This window comes from Diadema setosum, chromosome 8, assembly GCF_964275005.1.
Source record: "Diadema setosum chromosome 8, eeDiaSeto1, whole genome shotgun sequence".
In the NCBI taxonomy this organism is placed as follows: Eukaryota; Metazoa; Echinodermata; class Echinoidea; order Diadematoida; family Diadematidae; genus Diadema; species Diadema setosum.
Genome location: NC_092692.1, coordinates 12,480,636 through 12,498,652, shown reverse-complemented (window position 1 = coordinate 12,498,652; position 18,017 = coordinate 12,480,636). Strand labels below are relative to the sequence as shown.

At 39.4% G+C, this 18,017-nt stretch overlaps 1 protein-coding gene across 1 annotated transcript; it reads left to right on the top strand.

Annotated features, from left to right (window-relative positions):
- Positions 1 to 1,413: 1,413 nt before the first annotated feature.
- Positions 1,414 to 8,616, top strand: LOC140231833 (palmitoyltransferase ZDHHC4-like). The gene is made up of 6 exons (XM_072311984.1): positions 1,414 to 1,554; positions 2,534 to 2,616; positions 4,643 to 4,947; positions 5,694 to 5,938; positions 7,097 to 7,414; positions 8,179 to 8,616. Exons 1-6 carry the CDS (start codon positions 1,426 to 1,428, stop codon positions 8,614 to 8,616), a joined length of 1,518 nt encoding a protein of 505 aa, XP_072168085.1. The 5' UTR covers positions 1,414 to 1,425.
- The last annotated feature ends 9,401 nt before the right edge of the window (positions 8,617 to 18,017 follow it).

Below are 18,017 nucleotides of genomic sequence, written 5' to 3'. Positions count from 1 at the left end.
ATTGTCAAGACATTGTGCTATACAAATGTAGACCTATTTGGAGAACCATGCATTATGGCGGAGCCATACCAGTCGCCATAGCGACATTTCTAGTTTATTTTAGTATTGCACAAATGGTATCCACTGTCACCACAAAGAAAAACCCTCATCCAGTTGCTGAACAGGCTTTGTAGTTTGATAATGATGAGAAGCACCGTAGGAAGAAGTAGAAAAAGAAGTATATTGTGACAAACATAATCTGGATATCTGGATGTATTATTCCAGTTTATCAACTGCAGATAAGCGCAGATTGTGACTGTTTGTGTAGGTGCAAGTGTTGGCCTAGCAAGGATGTTGAATTGCCACGGCACAAGTTAATATTTTTGGCTTTATCGCAAAATAGGTCCCCGCTCCATTCACCGCCATTCATTTCCTCATAGACGGGGACGTCTTTCAACCTCCACTGACTTTGCACATAGTATAGATGCACACGCAGAATGAGAGGGGACTGATATCACAATTTGGCCATATTTTTTAAGGTTCTATTCTAGAGTATAGAAGCTCTGCCTCTAGTTAAATAACTTTAACCCTTTTTATCAGTTAATAAACTTTTCAAACAGCTTTCTTCAGTGAAACTGAACTGTGAAAGACACAAGACTACCATGACTACTGAAGTCCTGCCAGAATAAGTGAATGGTGTTTATTCTTAGAAATTAATCATTTTGGTTTTGCCATGTGGACCACCCTAGAAAAGTTCAAATGGATGTCTAGAAAAAACTGTAATCAACCATATAAATGCCATCCAAATTTGACCAAGTACAAAGACTCAGTCACAGAAACCTCTTTTGACTTTAATAGCGTATGGTCGAATTTCGGCACGGAGGCATATTGGTCCTAAACTTGCTATATAATATACAATGATGCATAATACACATAATGCTAAGTTTACATCAGGGAGGTGGAATTCCACCTCCCTGGTTTACATGCAACTATATCATATGCAAGATATTATTTCACAGAAAAGTGTAGAGATTTGTAATCATTCTGTTTTTAGAGTTGACTAGCTGGCAGACCACACAAGGAGATGAAGAATGTGCGGTTAATATGGCTTTCTTTGTGTGTGTATATGTGCTTTATAAATGATTCAAATATGTGAGTATATGGTAAGATAATCGATGGCATTTATACCGTACAGTAGCATTATAACTTACAAAGCAAATGAAAGCAAGCAGCTACAGGGAAATTAAAAAAATACCATTTTCTACCCTTGTGTACAATGTCTCATATGACAGAAAAAAAAAAAAAACATTTACAAGTGTGCATTACCTTACTCGATTTGAACATAATGATATTATCTGCTAGCTTACAGGCATCTGTGTCATCACTCTGCAGCTATGTTGGACTGAAGAGAAGTTATGACACTGAAAGAAAGCAACTGTCTTCAAAATGGATTTCTTGACTCTAATGATTACATATGGAGTAACATTTGGTGTGGCTTCTTACATTCTGTTGCTTGGCGATACCGATTTTCATCGTAATGGAGTCATTGGAAGCATTAGAAGAGGTTCCATTCAGGTATATGCCAGAAATATTCTTTTGACTATTTCATACATGAAAAGTTAGGACAAGTCAAAGAACATGCATCATGGCTTTACTTTCAAATTTTAGCTTCAAGCTGCCAAGTCTCCCTGATTCTGGAAAAAGAAAACCAAGACAAAACAAAACAAAGCAAAGCAGAAACTGTCTTTTCTCGACATAAGAATATGAAAGCCTCCCTGATTTTGAAATATTTTCACCTATTGAGATGCATCTGACACATAAGTAGGCCTATCTCCTGTGTAGCTCTCAAGAATCTCTGTGATTCTGATATGTGGATGTTGGCATTGGTTATACATGACATTTGCTCCCATGAAATATTTACCTCAGAAATTAATTAAAAATCAGAAATTAAGACAAATTACTGATATAAGTAGATTTAAGTCTGCCTTGAAAATGCATTTGTTTACAGTATAAGCAAACATGAAGCTCGATACCATCACTGTAAGTGGAATTGTATGTTTTTGTATAATCTTTTCATTTTTTTTTTGAGCGCATAGGGACATTATCGCTTTGTGTTATGCGCTATATATGCACTGTCAGTTATTGTTATTATCTACACACTAAGCTGATTATTAAACCTACCCAGAAACATAACCGGAACCATGTTAAATCCTTACATCAAACTATGTGTAAACGTAAACTCCTATCACAACCCTAATCATAACCCTAACCCAAAGTCTTTGGAGAAAATACGACCAGAGCAGTTGTCGCTGTTGGCATCTGTATCTTCACTGGAATGTTTTGCATGCTTGTTTTTAATATCTTGTGCTTTGTAAGGTTTTGGTTTTTTGTTTTGTTTTTGTTTTCTCAGAACAATTATGTGGTTTCAAGTGGTGTATCATTTTATTATATTTTTTTCTTTAAATCAAAATTATATGGGTTTTGTATTGCATATATTTACATCTCTCAATGCCATCTCTCACTATCTCTTCACCCTTTCTTTCTGTGAATGCAGATAGTGACAAGGTTGTGTCTGCTACTACCCCAATCTGTTCAAGATGGAATGAATAATGGACTCGAGTATCTCCTGTACAAGAGGTAAGACAACTTCAGGATACTACAGTTTGCAGATTTAAACAACTGTAGACTTTATTGGTAGTGTCAGAATCTGCAGTAGGCATCCGCTGTGGGAAAAATCCATCACTTGTAAGACTTGATTATGGGAGAGGGAAAAAAAAATGCTTTCTTTCATGTTTCCATCATTTTATCAATGTGAATTTCAGCTGGAACTATAATTTTTTTTATGCCTCCGCCACGAAGTGGTGCCGGAGGCATTATGTTTTCGGGTTGTCCGTCCGTCCGTCCTTCCGTCCGTCCGTCCGTCCGTCCGTCCTTCCGTCCGTCCGTCCGTCCGTCCGTCCGTCCGTCCTTCCGTCCGTCCGTAATGAATTTTGTGGACAAGGTAACTATCAAAACCTGTTGAGGTATCCTAATGAAACTTGGCATGTATGTGTATTAGGGGGTGAAGTTGTGCCTATCAACTTTTGGGCGCACATGCTCAAGGTCAAAGGTCAAAAGGTCAAGGTCAAATACATAAAATTTCACTATTTCCACCATATCTATTGAATGCCTGAAGATATTTTCTTGAAACTTAGTGTATACATGTATTACCCAATTAAGATTCTCTGGTGAAAGTTTGGGTCATGAGGTCAAAGGTCAAAGGTCGAAAGGTCAGGGTCAAATACATAAAATTTCACTATTTCCACCATATCTATTGAATGCCTGAAGATATTTTCTTGAAACTTAGTGTATACATGTATTACCCAATTAAGATTCTCTGGTGAAAGTTTGGGTCATGAGGTCAAAGGTCAAAGGTCAAAAGGTCAAGTAAAAATATTAAAACTTCTTTTTTTTTCTCCATACCTTGGAAAATTGTTCAAAGTATCTTCATGAAACATAGTATATACATATACTGACTGGAAGTGATTATCTAGAGAATGTAGGGTTCATGGGGTCAAAGGTCAAGTGCAACACTTCAAAATTTTACTATTTCCCTCCTATCATGCAATGCCAGCAGGGTTATTTATTTTTTTTTTTTACACTTGGTGTATGCATACATGTGTAACCTAATCGAAATTCTCTGGAAAGTTTTTTTTTTCTTCTTTTTTTGCCTCAAGGGTCAAAAGGTCAAAGATCAAGTGAAAGTGCTGAACTAACTTTTTCCTCCATATCTCGGAAGTGGCTCAAGTTATCTTGAAACTTAGTACATATTATGCATGTTCTACCTGAAAGTGATTATCTTATGAATTTTTTGGGTCAAGGGCGAGATGAAAATGGTAACAATTTACTATTCAATTCAGAAATTGCACTTTTTCTCCACACCTGTACCTTGAAAATTACTCAACGCCTAAATGTATGAATGGGCCAAAGTCGAGTTTAAGTCCTTAAATCCCTAGATACATGCTCTCCTATTCATCCAATTGAACCTAGGTCAAGGAAGGTGAACATTCAACACCTTTGTGACAAACTTGTCATTTCAATATTTTGCCAATTTTGTGAAAATGTAATCACACATTGTCCACATGTACTATCTAGACCTATTGGGAAAATCATGCATTATGGCGGAGGCATACCAGTCGCCAAAGCGACATTTCTAGTTTTGCCTGCATTGTTGCATGATATTCATAACTTTAACAAGCAAAAATTGTAGAAATGTGTATAGTGTCTTTGTTGCCATTATTATAATTCTTTGTGGGGGGATCAAGTGTTGTTTAAACAAAATGGCAGTTTGATCTTCATGATTCCACATGGGCTGTGATAATAGGCCTAATCTGCTGCCTTCAAAGCGATTTCAAGGAACTTGAGGGATTTAATAGTAGTTATACTATATTTGCGTTTTTAGGCACAAACTGTTTTAACACCTGAAAAATGTGATGGATAAGAGAAGCAAATTCACACACAAATCATAACATAAAGATCTTTGTGAAACCCACATTACACAGTGGTGGTGATTACTGCTCTGAGAAGTCTTGATTTTTGCACATGTGAATTCTAGCAAGTTATTCCTAATGCTTGGTACCTTTTCTATTCCTCATTGCAATCACTTGTCCCATACGTTTCTCAGAAACCCAGTCTTCAAGTACGTCTACGTCATCATTCTCCTTCTTGTGGCCTACTACTACACCACGGAGGTCTTACCCGTTGCCACGATGGTGGGGGCGCCGCCCCTGGTCATCCTAGGAACCTACACCTGGTTTGTCTGGTGTCTCTGGCTTTACCTCTTCTGCTGCGGGACCGATCCAGGCGTCATAAGCAAGACCACTTTGTACCGCTTTGGAGATGTCTACGAGTTTGATGAGGAGCTTTATCTCGCGGGAAAGGAATGCTGGACATGTGGGATTCCAAAGCCTGCCAGATCTAAGCACTGTGGTGAGCCACGACAAAACCCTTCATCAAACAATTTTTGAATTCCTTTGCAGCCATGATGTAAATATATAAATCTAATCATATCAATCTGTAAATCTAATCATGTAAATCTACTCATGTCATGGACATCAATGTGTACATTCCCCTTCCTCTTTAACATTTGTGACAGTAATTATGTGAAGCAAAATTAGATTTTACTAGTATTATAAGTAAGCATTACACTGCATAGATTATGCGAGGTCTAAGTGTGGTGCAAACACCTCTCATGGGATAGCAAAATCTGGAAAGGTTTTTGAACCCACAGCTGAAGAACGTCCTTTGTTTTAGATAATTGTTTAATTGATATATTCTGATTGAAATGAGTGAACTGTTTCATGATTTTTTTATATGATATGCATATATGTGTCTCAATCTATATACACAAGAAATCAATCTTCATACTTAAACTCATTATAAAGTTGTAAATGTCATAATCATGATATGCTAGGTAGTATATCGGTAGCTGACTGTTGGCAAATTCCTTAAACTTGTGTTTGCAGTAACATAATGAAGTAGGTAAGGCGCTGTCATTCTAAATGCTGAATATTGTTGAGAATCTGTTTTTGTTTTGTTTGTGGGTTGTTTTTTTTTTTTTTTTTTTGTTATGAAAAGTTTCATACATTGTACCAAGTATTCTTTTGCTGGATAACCTAAAATTTGGTTAAAAAAAAATTATGACATATATTCTTTTCTCATGTTTTCTCTTCAAGTTACCTGCGATCGCTGTGTCTATCGTTTTGACCACCACTGCACCTGGCTCAATAACTGCATTGGTGGACTCAACGTCCGCTATTTCTTGCTCCTCCTTCTGTCCCTCACCCTTGGCACAAGCTTCGTGTCGTACAGCATCGCCTCAACTCTGAGGTTGTTTGCCGAGACCAGTGGTCTACTCAGAGCCAGCTACGTTGGTCCTGACGGAAATCTTAGGCCTGTCACCTGGCAGGTTGCAGTCCAGGTATGAATATAATATTAGTCTCCTGTCGAGTCAATGCAGCCTAACGAGTCCTAAAGCTATGAAGTCACTGGAACCTGCACTGATGTTCTGAATCTAGCAGAAATGTATTTCTTTGAAGATGAGACTGTAACCATAACCCCATTTGCATATGCAGTCAACCTTGCCTAAGTCGAATCTATTTGGTCTGAAGAAATAGCTTCGACTTCAAAAAAATTTGACTTAAGAGGGATTAAAATCAATAGAATATAAAGAGAAGAGGACTTAAAAAGATCTTCAAATTGGGCAATTATGTGACGTTTGCAAAGTCGACTGTATGACAACCATATTGCATGTCATGTACACGCATCCAGTCTATGAGACATTGCAATATCTTGAATGCAATAGGTATAATATGATCAGAATAATATGGACAAACAAACACACACACAAAAAAAGATCATGGTGCAGCAATGTCATTCTGTTAGTCCTTTGGTTTAATTTTCTTAAGAGTCCATATTCAAGAATGCAATACCCTATTGATCAAAATTTGCTCAAAATCTGGCTTACAATTTAGCTCAGTGTCACATAGCCCATACAGTTTTGTTACTTTAGTACTCAGTTTTGCCAAACCCACCAAAGATAACCATCCATGATGCAGCCCACCCACCCTCAGTTCTTGAATTTGTGTTTTCATAATCCACTAGTTTCTGCATTCACTTGGGCAACAGTGAGTGTTAAATTCATTTGAGAGCAACACATACTCAATATACCAAGATTTTAAAAGAGAACTCTGTAGAAAATTTGTAAAAAAAAAAAAAAAAGATGAGCCATGACTCATTGGAAAGCTTTCATTTTTCTCCATTTATTTAATGTATAAAAGTGTGTCCATTAAATCTAGGATTTAATCAGTTTATAAATTGTTGCTTTGAGTAGATAGATAGATACATACATACATACATACATAGTTAGTTAGATAGATAGGTAGATAGATAGAGAGCTAGATAGACAGATAAATAGAATTGATTGATTTCTGTGTTTTAATTTAAAGCGTAATGCTGGATGCAGCTTTTTTATATCATGATCCAGCTAAGAATCATGACCATAATCAACAGTTTTCAAAGGTTGATTATCTGTTGCAAGCTGTCATTGAAGCATGACCTCTTCCCACTTTCGAAACAGCACCTCTTCATGGAGAGACCCATGCCCATCTTCATCATGGTATCTCTGGCGCTGCTGTCCGTACTGATCGCAGCCTTCACCGCCTATCACCTCTACCTGGCCCTGAGCAACCAGACCACCAACGAGAGATACAAGCGGTCTCGCACCTCTGCCCGCGTCCACTCACAGGAATCGTGTAGTGCCCACTCCAACAGACAGAAAACCACAGAGATAAAGAATTCACGGAAGAGGCCAGGCAAGAGAAGACAACGTAGTGGTCATGCTCGTTGTCTTGGAAACATGTACAACATTGGACTTGTTTCAAACATCATTGAAGTTGTATGTCCACATGCTCCTAGGTGACTGTGAGTATTTATGTTCATTGACAGCTATTACAGTACTACAATGTAATATAGAGTATAACAGTACTGGTCATAACACAACAGAAGGAGAGGATTAAGGGAAGAGGAGTTTCTAGCCTGTTGATTATGAAACACATACACTACAAGCCTAGTTACAAACATTTTTAAAGTCATGTCCACACTATCTGAGGTGAGTAAACACAGCATATTTGTATCGGACAGCTATTACAGTACTTCCTAAAATATTGCAGTACCAGAGTATCTACTTTCTCTCATGTAATGACTAACTGCATGTATGAACCTCTTGTGCTGTTACATTTGTTACATCTTTGGTATATGATAAGGAGTCAGGGAGTTAACAGAACCAACATTGTAGAAAAGTTTATTTTCAGGGTCCAGCTTGACCAGTTTGTGTGTTTATTAGCTGCATGTGAGAGCATTCTGTTTGTCGCCCTCTCTCAACAGGAACATTATAGATCAGGCATTTAGCTTGGTCACATAAACAGCATATTGTCACATCCTCCCCTTTTTGGAGTTTGAATGAAGGACATACTTTTGGGTGGTCAATATCAACCAATGATAAAACAGAGATTCCAAAATGAATCACCAATAATGTTTACATGACCTTTATAATGTACTAGACCAGTCACATAAATGTATGCATGAAACACTGAGAAGTATTGTTTGCAATAATGCGGTTCGTTCACTGTGAGTCCATTTTAATTTGTGTTGTGTTCACAGTTTAAAGTCCAGGTAAATATTGTCAGTCCAACAAATAGCACATTTTGCGAAAGTCCAAACAGACTGCAGATCTGTGGCTTGGACACCTCGGATGTGATGTCACCCTGGTTATTGCGGGAACGGGGCTGGTCTCCAGAACGGGTAGGTGTTGCAACCCTAGACCTATTGCTGGAACCATGGCTGGAATCGGGGCGGGAACTGGAGCAGGAACCGGGACAGGAACCAAGCTTGAACCGGGACTGGAACTGGGGCTGGAACCGGCATCATCACAGGAAACACTTCCACTGGTCGAGAGTCTGTCTCTGGTTTAATGGTAACCAGCACAGGGTCCTCTGGACCAGGTGGTTCTCCTGCTGGCCCTCAGATGCTCTCTGTTCCGTCTATAGGTATTACCATCGTGGTCCACCTCCACAACTTTTGCAACACTTTGCAATGTGATTCATTTTCCCGCATTTTTTTACACACCTTTCCTTGTGCAGGGCATGCATTCATGGCATGTCGATTGCCACACCTGCCACAAGCCTTGGAATTCTGACCTTGACTTTGTTTTTGTTTCCACCTTGGAGTTTCTGATTTTTTAGTGGGATTGACTGCCTTTTTGTTCAAAGCATCAACAGGGACTGACACAGCTACCTTTGAACCAAGCTCTTGTGCCTGAGCTCTGGTAATTTCAGCAGCACAACAAATTTGCAATGCCTTTTGAAGTGTCAAATCATCCTCTCTGAGCAAACGCTCACGCAAACCACCATCTGTGATTCCACAAATTATCTGATCTCTGATCAAACCATCAGTCAACTCTCCGAATTCACACGATTGTGCACGATTTCTCAGTTCTGTGACATACTGATCAATGTTCTCACTCACACCCTGAGATCTGGCAAAGAATTTATGCCTCTCATATGTGACATTCTTCTTGGGAGTGCAATATTTCTTAAACTGTTCAAACACTTTCTCCAATTTCATCTCATCACCCTCAGCAAATGTGAATATATTGTAAATATCGAGGGCAGCATCACCTATCACATGCAACAACATTGATGTTTGTGCTTTATCATCTTTCCTTGACATTCCACAAGCAACATTGTACAGAGTGAATCTTTGCTTAAATCTCTTCCAATTCTCAGACAGATTACCACTCAAATTTAGCGGTGCTGGTTGGGTTAAATTTGCCATGTTCACTCTCTGATCATTCACTCACATGAACAATGTAAACTATTAGCATAAAACTGTATCTTTTCAACAAGTATGCTCAATTACTCAACACTTTCACTGGGTTCGTATTTTGCATGCACCATATGCGTTCTCAATACCTGCAGCTACATACACTGTGCAGTCTGGTCATTTGACCTCTTGAACTTTTTGTTCCCTCTGCTAACAGTGCCGATGCAGGTCATTGGACACACAATACAGTCATGCACATTCAATGCAATGTCACAGACACGTTGGGTTAGTACATCTCAATACACTGTTGCTTTGCTACTGTACTGCATGCTAATGTACACGTAGCTCCATGCATTCTCCACTCGTATCAAATGAAACGGTCTGGCCTGTTTCTTGCGTGGATTAATCCTTGTCCTAGTCCCTTCTGTTCTTCAGAGTGATGTGGACAGTTGAACCACTCTGACACCATGGCTTTTTGATGATGCTCTCCAGAGGCTTGTGGTCTGAGTAAACTGTGACTTCCCGACCAAATGTGAACTGGTTCCACTTCTCGAGTGCGAAGACTATTGCGAACATCTTTCTCGATCACCGAGTACCGAAACTCAGCATCCTTCGGAGCTCTGCTGGCATAAGCTATCGGTCTGCCTCCCTGCATCATCACTGCACCTAGGCCAAGTGCACTGGCATCCGTGTGTATGACCAATTCTTTTGCCTGGTTGTAGTACGTCAGCACTGGTGCTTCTGTCAGCAACTGTTTCAGCTTTCTGAATGCCTCGTCATGGTTAGCATCCCAGTTCCAGGCAACGTTTTTGCGTGACAACTCATTCAGAGGTTGCATTACGTCAGAGAGATTCGGGAGATACCGGGCTAGGTAGTTTACCATGCCTCGTAGACAATCGATGTCATCTTTGTTGGTTTGGGCAGTCATCTTCAAGATAGCCTCCACCTTTGATAGATCTGGCTTCAACCCAGAGCTTGAGATGATGTGTCCAAGAATTCACCCAAATCGACACTTCTCCTTGTTGAGCACGATGCCGACATCATGACAACTCTGCAACAGTTCACATGGATGAGCATTGTGTTCTGCTTCATCACTACCCCACATGTTGATTTCATACTTGCCAACATTTTGAAATCCTGAAGAGGTAGATTTTGCAAGGGAGCGAAGCGACCAAGCCCAAGCGCGCTTGCGCGTTAGGGGTGATGGTAGCCGGTCAAAACCTCTAAAAAGCGGTAGTCTACCGCCCAAAGCGGTAGAGTTGGCAAGTATGTGATTTCATCAGCAACACAACTGACATGCATTTAGATGCCGTTGATTTGGAGTGGGAATGCTTAGAAATGAAGATGCGTTGTTGAGACGATTCTAAGGCTGAGAGAGTGTCTTTATTCAGCAGGTTTTCCAGTGAGTTTTTCTCCGCACATGGAGTGGAATCGTATTACATCCAGCTACAGCTGGCAGGTTAGTCTTTGCTCAAGACTCATCACAGCAAAGACTTAACAAACATAATACCAACACAACAACGTTCTCCACTGAGGCCTTCTAGTGCCCGATGCAGTTTCTTCTTGAGGATCTCACTGCTCACCTTGAGTCCGAAAGGCAATCTCTTCCATCTATACCTTCCCCATGGTGTGGCAAATGTAGTACAGTAAGCAGACTTCAGTTTTCATCTAAGGCACAGTTGAAATAACCATCTTTGAGAGCACAGACTGAAAACAGACTAGCAGTAACCAACTCTGGTAGTATGTTATCGCGTATCGGTAGAGGGAAGTGCTCTCTTTTCAACACCACATTCAATGGCCTTGGATCCAGACAAATTCTGACTTTTCCAGACTTCTTCTGAGCGACTGACATCTGGCTGACCCAGTCCGTTGGTTTTATATGCACTTCTCCAATCATGCCTCTGCGTTGAAGATTGTCGAGCTCCTCCTTCACTGCTGCCTTCAGTGACTCGGGCACAGTTCTAGATGGACAGATGACTGGCTGTGCATTTTCTTCAATCAACAAGTGGACTTCATCACCTGACAATGTCCCAACTCATGATGACGAGAAGACATCAGAGTGCTCCTCCGTGAAATCAGTCTGTCTAACTGAGTGGACTTGCTCAATGGAATCACAGTTCACTGTTATGATACCCATTTTTTCTGCCATTGCTTTACTCAAAAGGAGTGTAAAGTCTTCCTCGACTATCACAAACCCCACATTGTACTTCTGTGTGGCTGGATTACACGTCATGACTTTACATCTGCCCTTTGCATGCATTGTTGAACCATTCCACATCTGCAGAGACACATAACCATTCCTCAAATTATTAGAGGAGTGAACAAACTTCTGCGGCATAAACATTATAGTTCAGGTATTTAGCCAGATCACATAAACAGCATATTGTCACAACTATGTACCTCCTCTCCTAATAGGTAGATTGACCAGTGTGTTGCCGTGTTGACAGTATACTTTTTTTTTTCTTTTTTTTTTTAAAGCAAGTCTAGAATTGATTGGGCTGGTACCCTCACTAATTGACCATTTGTTGTGATTTGCCACATGTGACCACCATAATGTCTTTTTTTTTTTGGATATTGTGTCTTTATACCATTGCTTGTACAGAGCACTGAAATAATCTGCTTTTATGCCTCCGCCACGAAGTGGTGCCGGAGGCATTATGTTTTCGGGTTGTCCGTCCATCCGTACGTACGTCCGTACGTCTGTCCACTTTCATTTATGCGATAACTTGAGTAATATTTACTGGAATTTTACCAAACTTGGTCCAAGTATGAAGTATGATAGGGCAATTATTTGATTAGATTTTGGGTGAAATCGGCAAAAGGTCAAAGGTCAAGGTCAAATCATGAAGTTGTATCCGTTTACGCGATAACTCAAGACTGGATCAAGCAAATTTCACCAAACTTTGTTGGAAGATGATGTATAATGGGACAATTACTTGATTAGTTTTTCAGTGATATCGGACAGAGGTCAAAGGTCAAGGTCAAATCCTAAAATTTATCTGTTTATGTGATAACTCAAAACTGGATGAAGCAGCTTTCACCAAACTTGGTCCAAGGATGATGTATGATAGGACAATTAGTTGAGTAGATTTTAGTGACATTGGCAAGAGGTCAAAGGTCAAACTGTCAAGGTCAAATGCTACAAATGTTGCAATTTCCCCCACATCTATGCAATGCCCAAAGGTATTTTCTTGAAACTTGGTGTGGACATGTACTACTGCGTAGAGATTCTCCAGAGAGAGTTTCATGTCATAAGGTCAAAGGTCAAAAGGTCAAAGGTTAGGTGAAAATGTTGCAATATCACTTTTCTCGCAAATGGTTCAATGTATCTTCATGGAACTTGGTACATACGCATGTACTGACTGGCAGGGATTATCTAGGGAATTTAGGGGTCATGGGTCAATAGTCAGGGGTCAAAGGTCAAGGTCATCTCCTCAAAATTTTACTATTTCCCTCATATACTAGTATATGCAATGCTTGCATTATTAGTTTCAAAACTTAATACATGCATTACCTAATGGAGATTCTCTGGGAAATTTCCAGCCAGGAGGTCAAAGGTTAAGGGTCAAAGGCCAGGTTTCAATGCCCCCCCCCCCTCCCCCCCGGCAAAAAAAAAAAAAAAAAAAAAGATCCATTTTGTACCGTCATTACACTCTTTCTTCATACCTTTGAAATTACTCAATGCATAAACTTATAAACCTGTCATTTCAATATTTTGCCAGTTATGTGAAACTGTCATGGATCACACATTGTGAAGACATTGTACTATACGCCTATCGGGAGAATCATGCATTATGGCAAAGGCATCAGTCGCCATAGCGACATTTCTAGTTATGTTTATGAGTGTAAACATGTGCAATCAGCCTTTGGCTTCCATACATGATTTTTAACCCTAACTAGGCCGGGCTATTTAGGTAGATGATAGAGCCGGGGGGGCCTCCCAGGCCCCCCCTCCAGATCTCGCCCGTCAACCGCGCGATCACGACGAAAATTGGCACACACATTGCCTAAAATGTAATCTAAAGTACCATGAAATTAATTTTTATAAAAATTATCATCTATGCTAAATTATGCTAATTTATGCATAATGATGCATGAAATCAGACAATTTGGTATAAATCACTAAATAAAGCTCAAAACAGGCACATTTTTTGTGTAAATATTCTTTTTAGTGTTCTTAGCAAATATAAGAGAAAAAAATTGTGCAATCAGAAAAAATTTCTTAAGTATTTTATTGTTTTTTGAATTTCTTATGTATTTCTTTGTTTTTTCAACTTTATGTTTTCATTGTTTTTTCGATGAAATTTGTCCGCGACATTGTTTTGAACAAGAAAATATGTTATTAATTGATTTTAATCAGTAAAACCCCAAAATAATCATGCTTTTATGAATTTTGCCTGTAAACACAGTTCGCATTGAAATTGTACACGAATTCACGGTTTTGAGCAATTTTTGGCCTGACATGCAAGTACATATTTATGCACAACTTCGGAACAGCGCGCCCGGGCATCGACAAATTTGGTGTCAAAAGATGCGGTAGACTCGAAAGAAAAAAGTCATGAAACGTCGCGGCGATAGCTTTTCGCGTTAGCGATACATCGTCGAGGGGGGGGCCTCGGAGGCCCCCCCCCCCCCCCCCCCCCCCCCGGCCTAGTTAGGGTTAATATAACCTGTTCAATTCAATTCAATTCAAATACACAACTCATACACACATTGCACACTTTATGTAGGATATAGCAGAGACTCCAACTCTTCCGTTTTCGACGGGAGATCTCCCGCCAAAAGCCCATTTTTGCAAAATCTCCCGTTCTCCCGTTTGAGATTTGATTTCTCCCGCCCTGGCTCTGTGTCTCCCGGTGGAAAGGATTTCTTACTTATTGTTATCGTATGTTGAAAAAAATAAGCCTTAGATAGCACCAGAGAACATCTAGAACCCTAGGAACTTCGTGCTTTGCACACATCAACTTGGAGTCTCCCGTTTGCTAAGGGTTTCGGGTGGGAGAATCTCCAGATCAGAAGGTGCTTGGGGTTGGAGTCTATGATATAGTGACATACTCACGTGTGTGATTCAAGACTATTCCACATATTCTTCTCTGAAGGTTTCATTTGTGATGAAATTTTCCCAAGTTGAAGTATTTTTTTTGCATGCCATCACGTCTTATGTGACATAACACAACATTCCTGTAGGTAATATGCAGTACAGCTGTAATGTCCAGTGTACATCCCAGTATAATGCAGTTATGTATGTTACATCTTTCTACTGTGTGTATTGCCTAACCTACAACCTCTCTGTGCTTGACTTAACCTTCATTACAGGATTGTACCTCATTCAAGCTAACAATCTTGTACATGTTCACAGGTGAACCTCGTAATGAGGACCTATAAACCATGACAATTACTACCTTGTTCAGGGAGCTCTGGGAACAGGAAGTTTAAAGCCCAAAGAAAGTTCTGGTACGCCTGCAAAAGTTGTCAAATTTTGCTCCAAAATGTGAACGTATGCCTAGGAAATGTGCGGAATAACGCTGTAATAACAAGATATTCGATGGGTAACGACGAAAATGGGAAATATTAACCAAAAACGTTCAGTCCCAGAACTTACCCGAAAGGGGTCAGGCTAGACTCGGACTCGGGGATAACTCGGCCTCGCTTTGCTTGACGGCGGGATGAGTTGTAAATTGGTTGTCCCTCTGGATTGTACAGCGTTGTACTATGCATATGGGAGCGGCCTGTATAAACTACATTGGTATTGTAGCGTTCTGGCTACTCGCAGTAATGGTCCGAGTTGTTACAACGTGCGCATCAAAAACCTCTTTGGCGCGCATGCAAAATTAGTGTGCGCCTCTCAAGCACCTCTAAAAACTATCAAAGACGCTTGATAAACAACAACAAAAACTTCAAAGACCGCGCGTCTCAGCAACTGAGGTGATGTGCGTATACTGTAATAGGCTTGAGGACCGCGCGCTGTCCATTTGTTTTGTACAGGATTAGCACGCACTTTCCTGTCTGCTCATCAAGGCCTCGTTTGGTGAACATGGCGATCACGAACTGTGTGTAAATATGAAATGGGGTCGAGTTTTCCCTGAGACCGAGTTAGTCTGGAGCCTTCTGGAATAAAAGTCGGTCTACCGACTTTTATTATTTTTCTCAAAATACTCCAAAACGACTCATCATTCCGGCAAACCGCGTCAGCCAGGTAAGTTTCTTTGTAGACTCTTTCGATATATTGCAAGCAAATATGAAATGGTGCCAGACGGGTTCTCAGGCCCATACCAGAACTTTGTTTTCACTTTAAAAGTCGGTGGTACTCTGGACTCCTCCATGGATTTTTTTTTTTTTTTCTGATTTTTCCCTACTTTTTCTTTCTTTCTTTAAGAGTAGGGAAACTGACCCCAAACAGTTCCATGGCCCCTGTACCAGAATGATTTTGACAAAGCTGTTCTTGCACTTGAAGAAAGTGGTTTCATTATTAGCAGACTTTGCAAGTTGTATACTGTACGTCACATTCATATTATATCAAATGGCAATGAATGGGATGCCAGGGAATATTGCACGCGTTAGGGCCAATATTGCAAGATGGCGATCTTTAGCTCTTGTGAGAGGAGAATTCAATTCAACTCAATGAATTTATTAAGTTGGCCTTTTTTAAAAACTACAGTACATCACAATGTGGATAAATGTTGACATTTGTGTAATGAAGTTTTTCTTGCCTCAAAGTTTTTTTGTTATGTTATTGATGTTGAATGTTCCAAACCAAATAAAAGTTTTATTTCACAAAGTGACTATCATGGTCTGAAGTTGTTGTTGTTGTTGTTGTTGTTGTTGTTGTTGTTGTTGTTGTTGTTGTTGTTGTTGTTGTTGTTGTTGTTGTTGTTGTTGTTGTTGTTGTTGTTGTTGTTGTTGTTGTTGTTGTTGTTGTTGTTGTTGTTGTTGTTGTTGTTGTTGTTGTTGTTGTGTTTGTTGTTGTGTTTGTTGTTGTGTTTGTTGTTGCTGTTGTTGTTGTTTAATGAGAGTCCACTGTGCTGGATATGCATCCCAAGATGACATGTGGTAAGAGGAAGGCATGTGAAAACACAATGGGGTGACTATAGGGGGGAGAGAAGTGAAAATACTACACATTTAGACAGTGTACTGTAGAAGGACTTGTATAGCTGCTTGTTCACAACAGGTTGATCTGAAATGTTTGACTTAAACTTAATCTATGAAGTCTTTTTCTTTATGGTAGTCTATACTCTGAAAGCAAAAGTGCTAATATGCATGAAACCTGAATGACAGTCAACAAAGGTGAATCCTTGTCTAACAGATCACATGACACCATTCTATTACCTTCTTGAATGGAAGAGCTAGAGAATTAGAACTGGAGTTAGATTCAATTTGAATTGAACTAATGATGTACTGTAAATGCAGAAATGTTTGCATTAATTTTCATGTATTTCATTAACTTTTGGCTAGCAAGAATTCTAAAACCCAGGAAATTATCCTCACAATTTTGTCTGTGCATTGTGAATAGGTTGACAATTGCACAGCGCACGAATTAAAGAACTGGCAAATATGTTTTTGAGCGCTCAACACAAAAAAAAAATTTATCACACAAAAATATTGATGTACACATTGTAAAGTAATGTGGCGGCTGGGGAAGCAACAAATTCTAGTGAGCATGAAACAACAGAAGGGATGGTTTCAGTGTCCCCTCCCTCTAAGGCACTAGGCCATGAGGGATAAAGTGTCTTGCCTATAGGGGCATAACCACTGCAACCAGGGGACTTGAATCAGGGAGCTTGTGAATGGTTGTCCCTGGTCCTATCCATCTGTCCCAACAGGAAGTGACAGAGAGCTGGAAATTGATTTTTCTGTACACACAAATTGTACATCAACAAACAAAAAATGCCTGCATATCATTTTGAATTTAATTCATCATTCAATTCATTTCATGTTGTACATCAATATGCTTCCAATACTGGTAATTAAAGGAATGCGTGGTACATATTTATGCACATGTTGCTTGGGAATATCTTCAAAGTGTATACCACATGTAGTAGCACTCATAGTTTAATGACCTGATTACAATTTTGTCACTGACATACAAAATGAATAACTGAAGTCAAGAGTAATTAAACACCTGCAGTATATCTTTTTGTTGTTGTTTCAGATCACTGATTTCCTGAATGACAAGACTTTAATAGACTCAATTCATATCTCCTTCAATGAGTCTCATCCCAAATCAAAATTATAAATAGACAAACTCTGCATAGAAATAATAGCAATGAGTATCCACTCTGAATTATCAGACAGAAAACATTGGAGAGGAAGAAACAACAAATTCCAAACCATAGCATCCATGTTAAAAAGCACAGAAAATTTGATCTTGTAACATATAACATAGCAGAACATAACAATTCAAAATTTCCATCATCTAACATGTACAATTCAGGCAAGTGTTTATCCTCTCAACATTAAACATTAAAAATTTCTGTTTTAGTAGTACAAGCTGTATGAACAAACCATAAATCTACATCTCTTTCGGTTTCGTCAACTTTGACGACATCTTGCGCATCAGATATGTGTGTTGTATGTCCTGCACTGTCACTCTCGCCCTTAAAAGAACTATCACATAATACACCCTTCATATAAATTATTCATTCTAGAGATTTTTTTTTTTTTTTTTTTGCATACAGTAA

Bases quoted from the DNA above. Each gene is read 5' to 3' on its own strand.
- LOC140231833 (XM_072311984.1), top strand. From the start codon at position 1,426: ATGGATTTCTTGACTCTAATGATTACATATGGAGTAACATTTGGTGTG. The intron at 1,555-2,533 runs GTATATGCCAGA...CTGTGAATGCAG, and splicing joins TTAGAAGAGGTTCCATTCAG to ATAGTGACAAGGTTGTGTCT. The intron at 2,617-4,642 runs GTAAGACAACTT...TACGTTTCTCAG, and splicing joins GAGTATCTCCTGTACAAGAG to AAACCCAGTCTTCAAGTACG.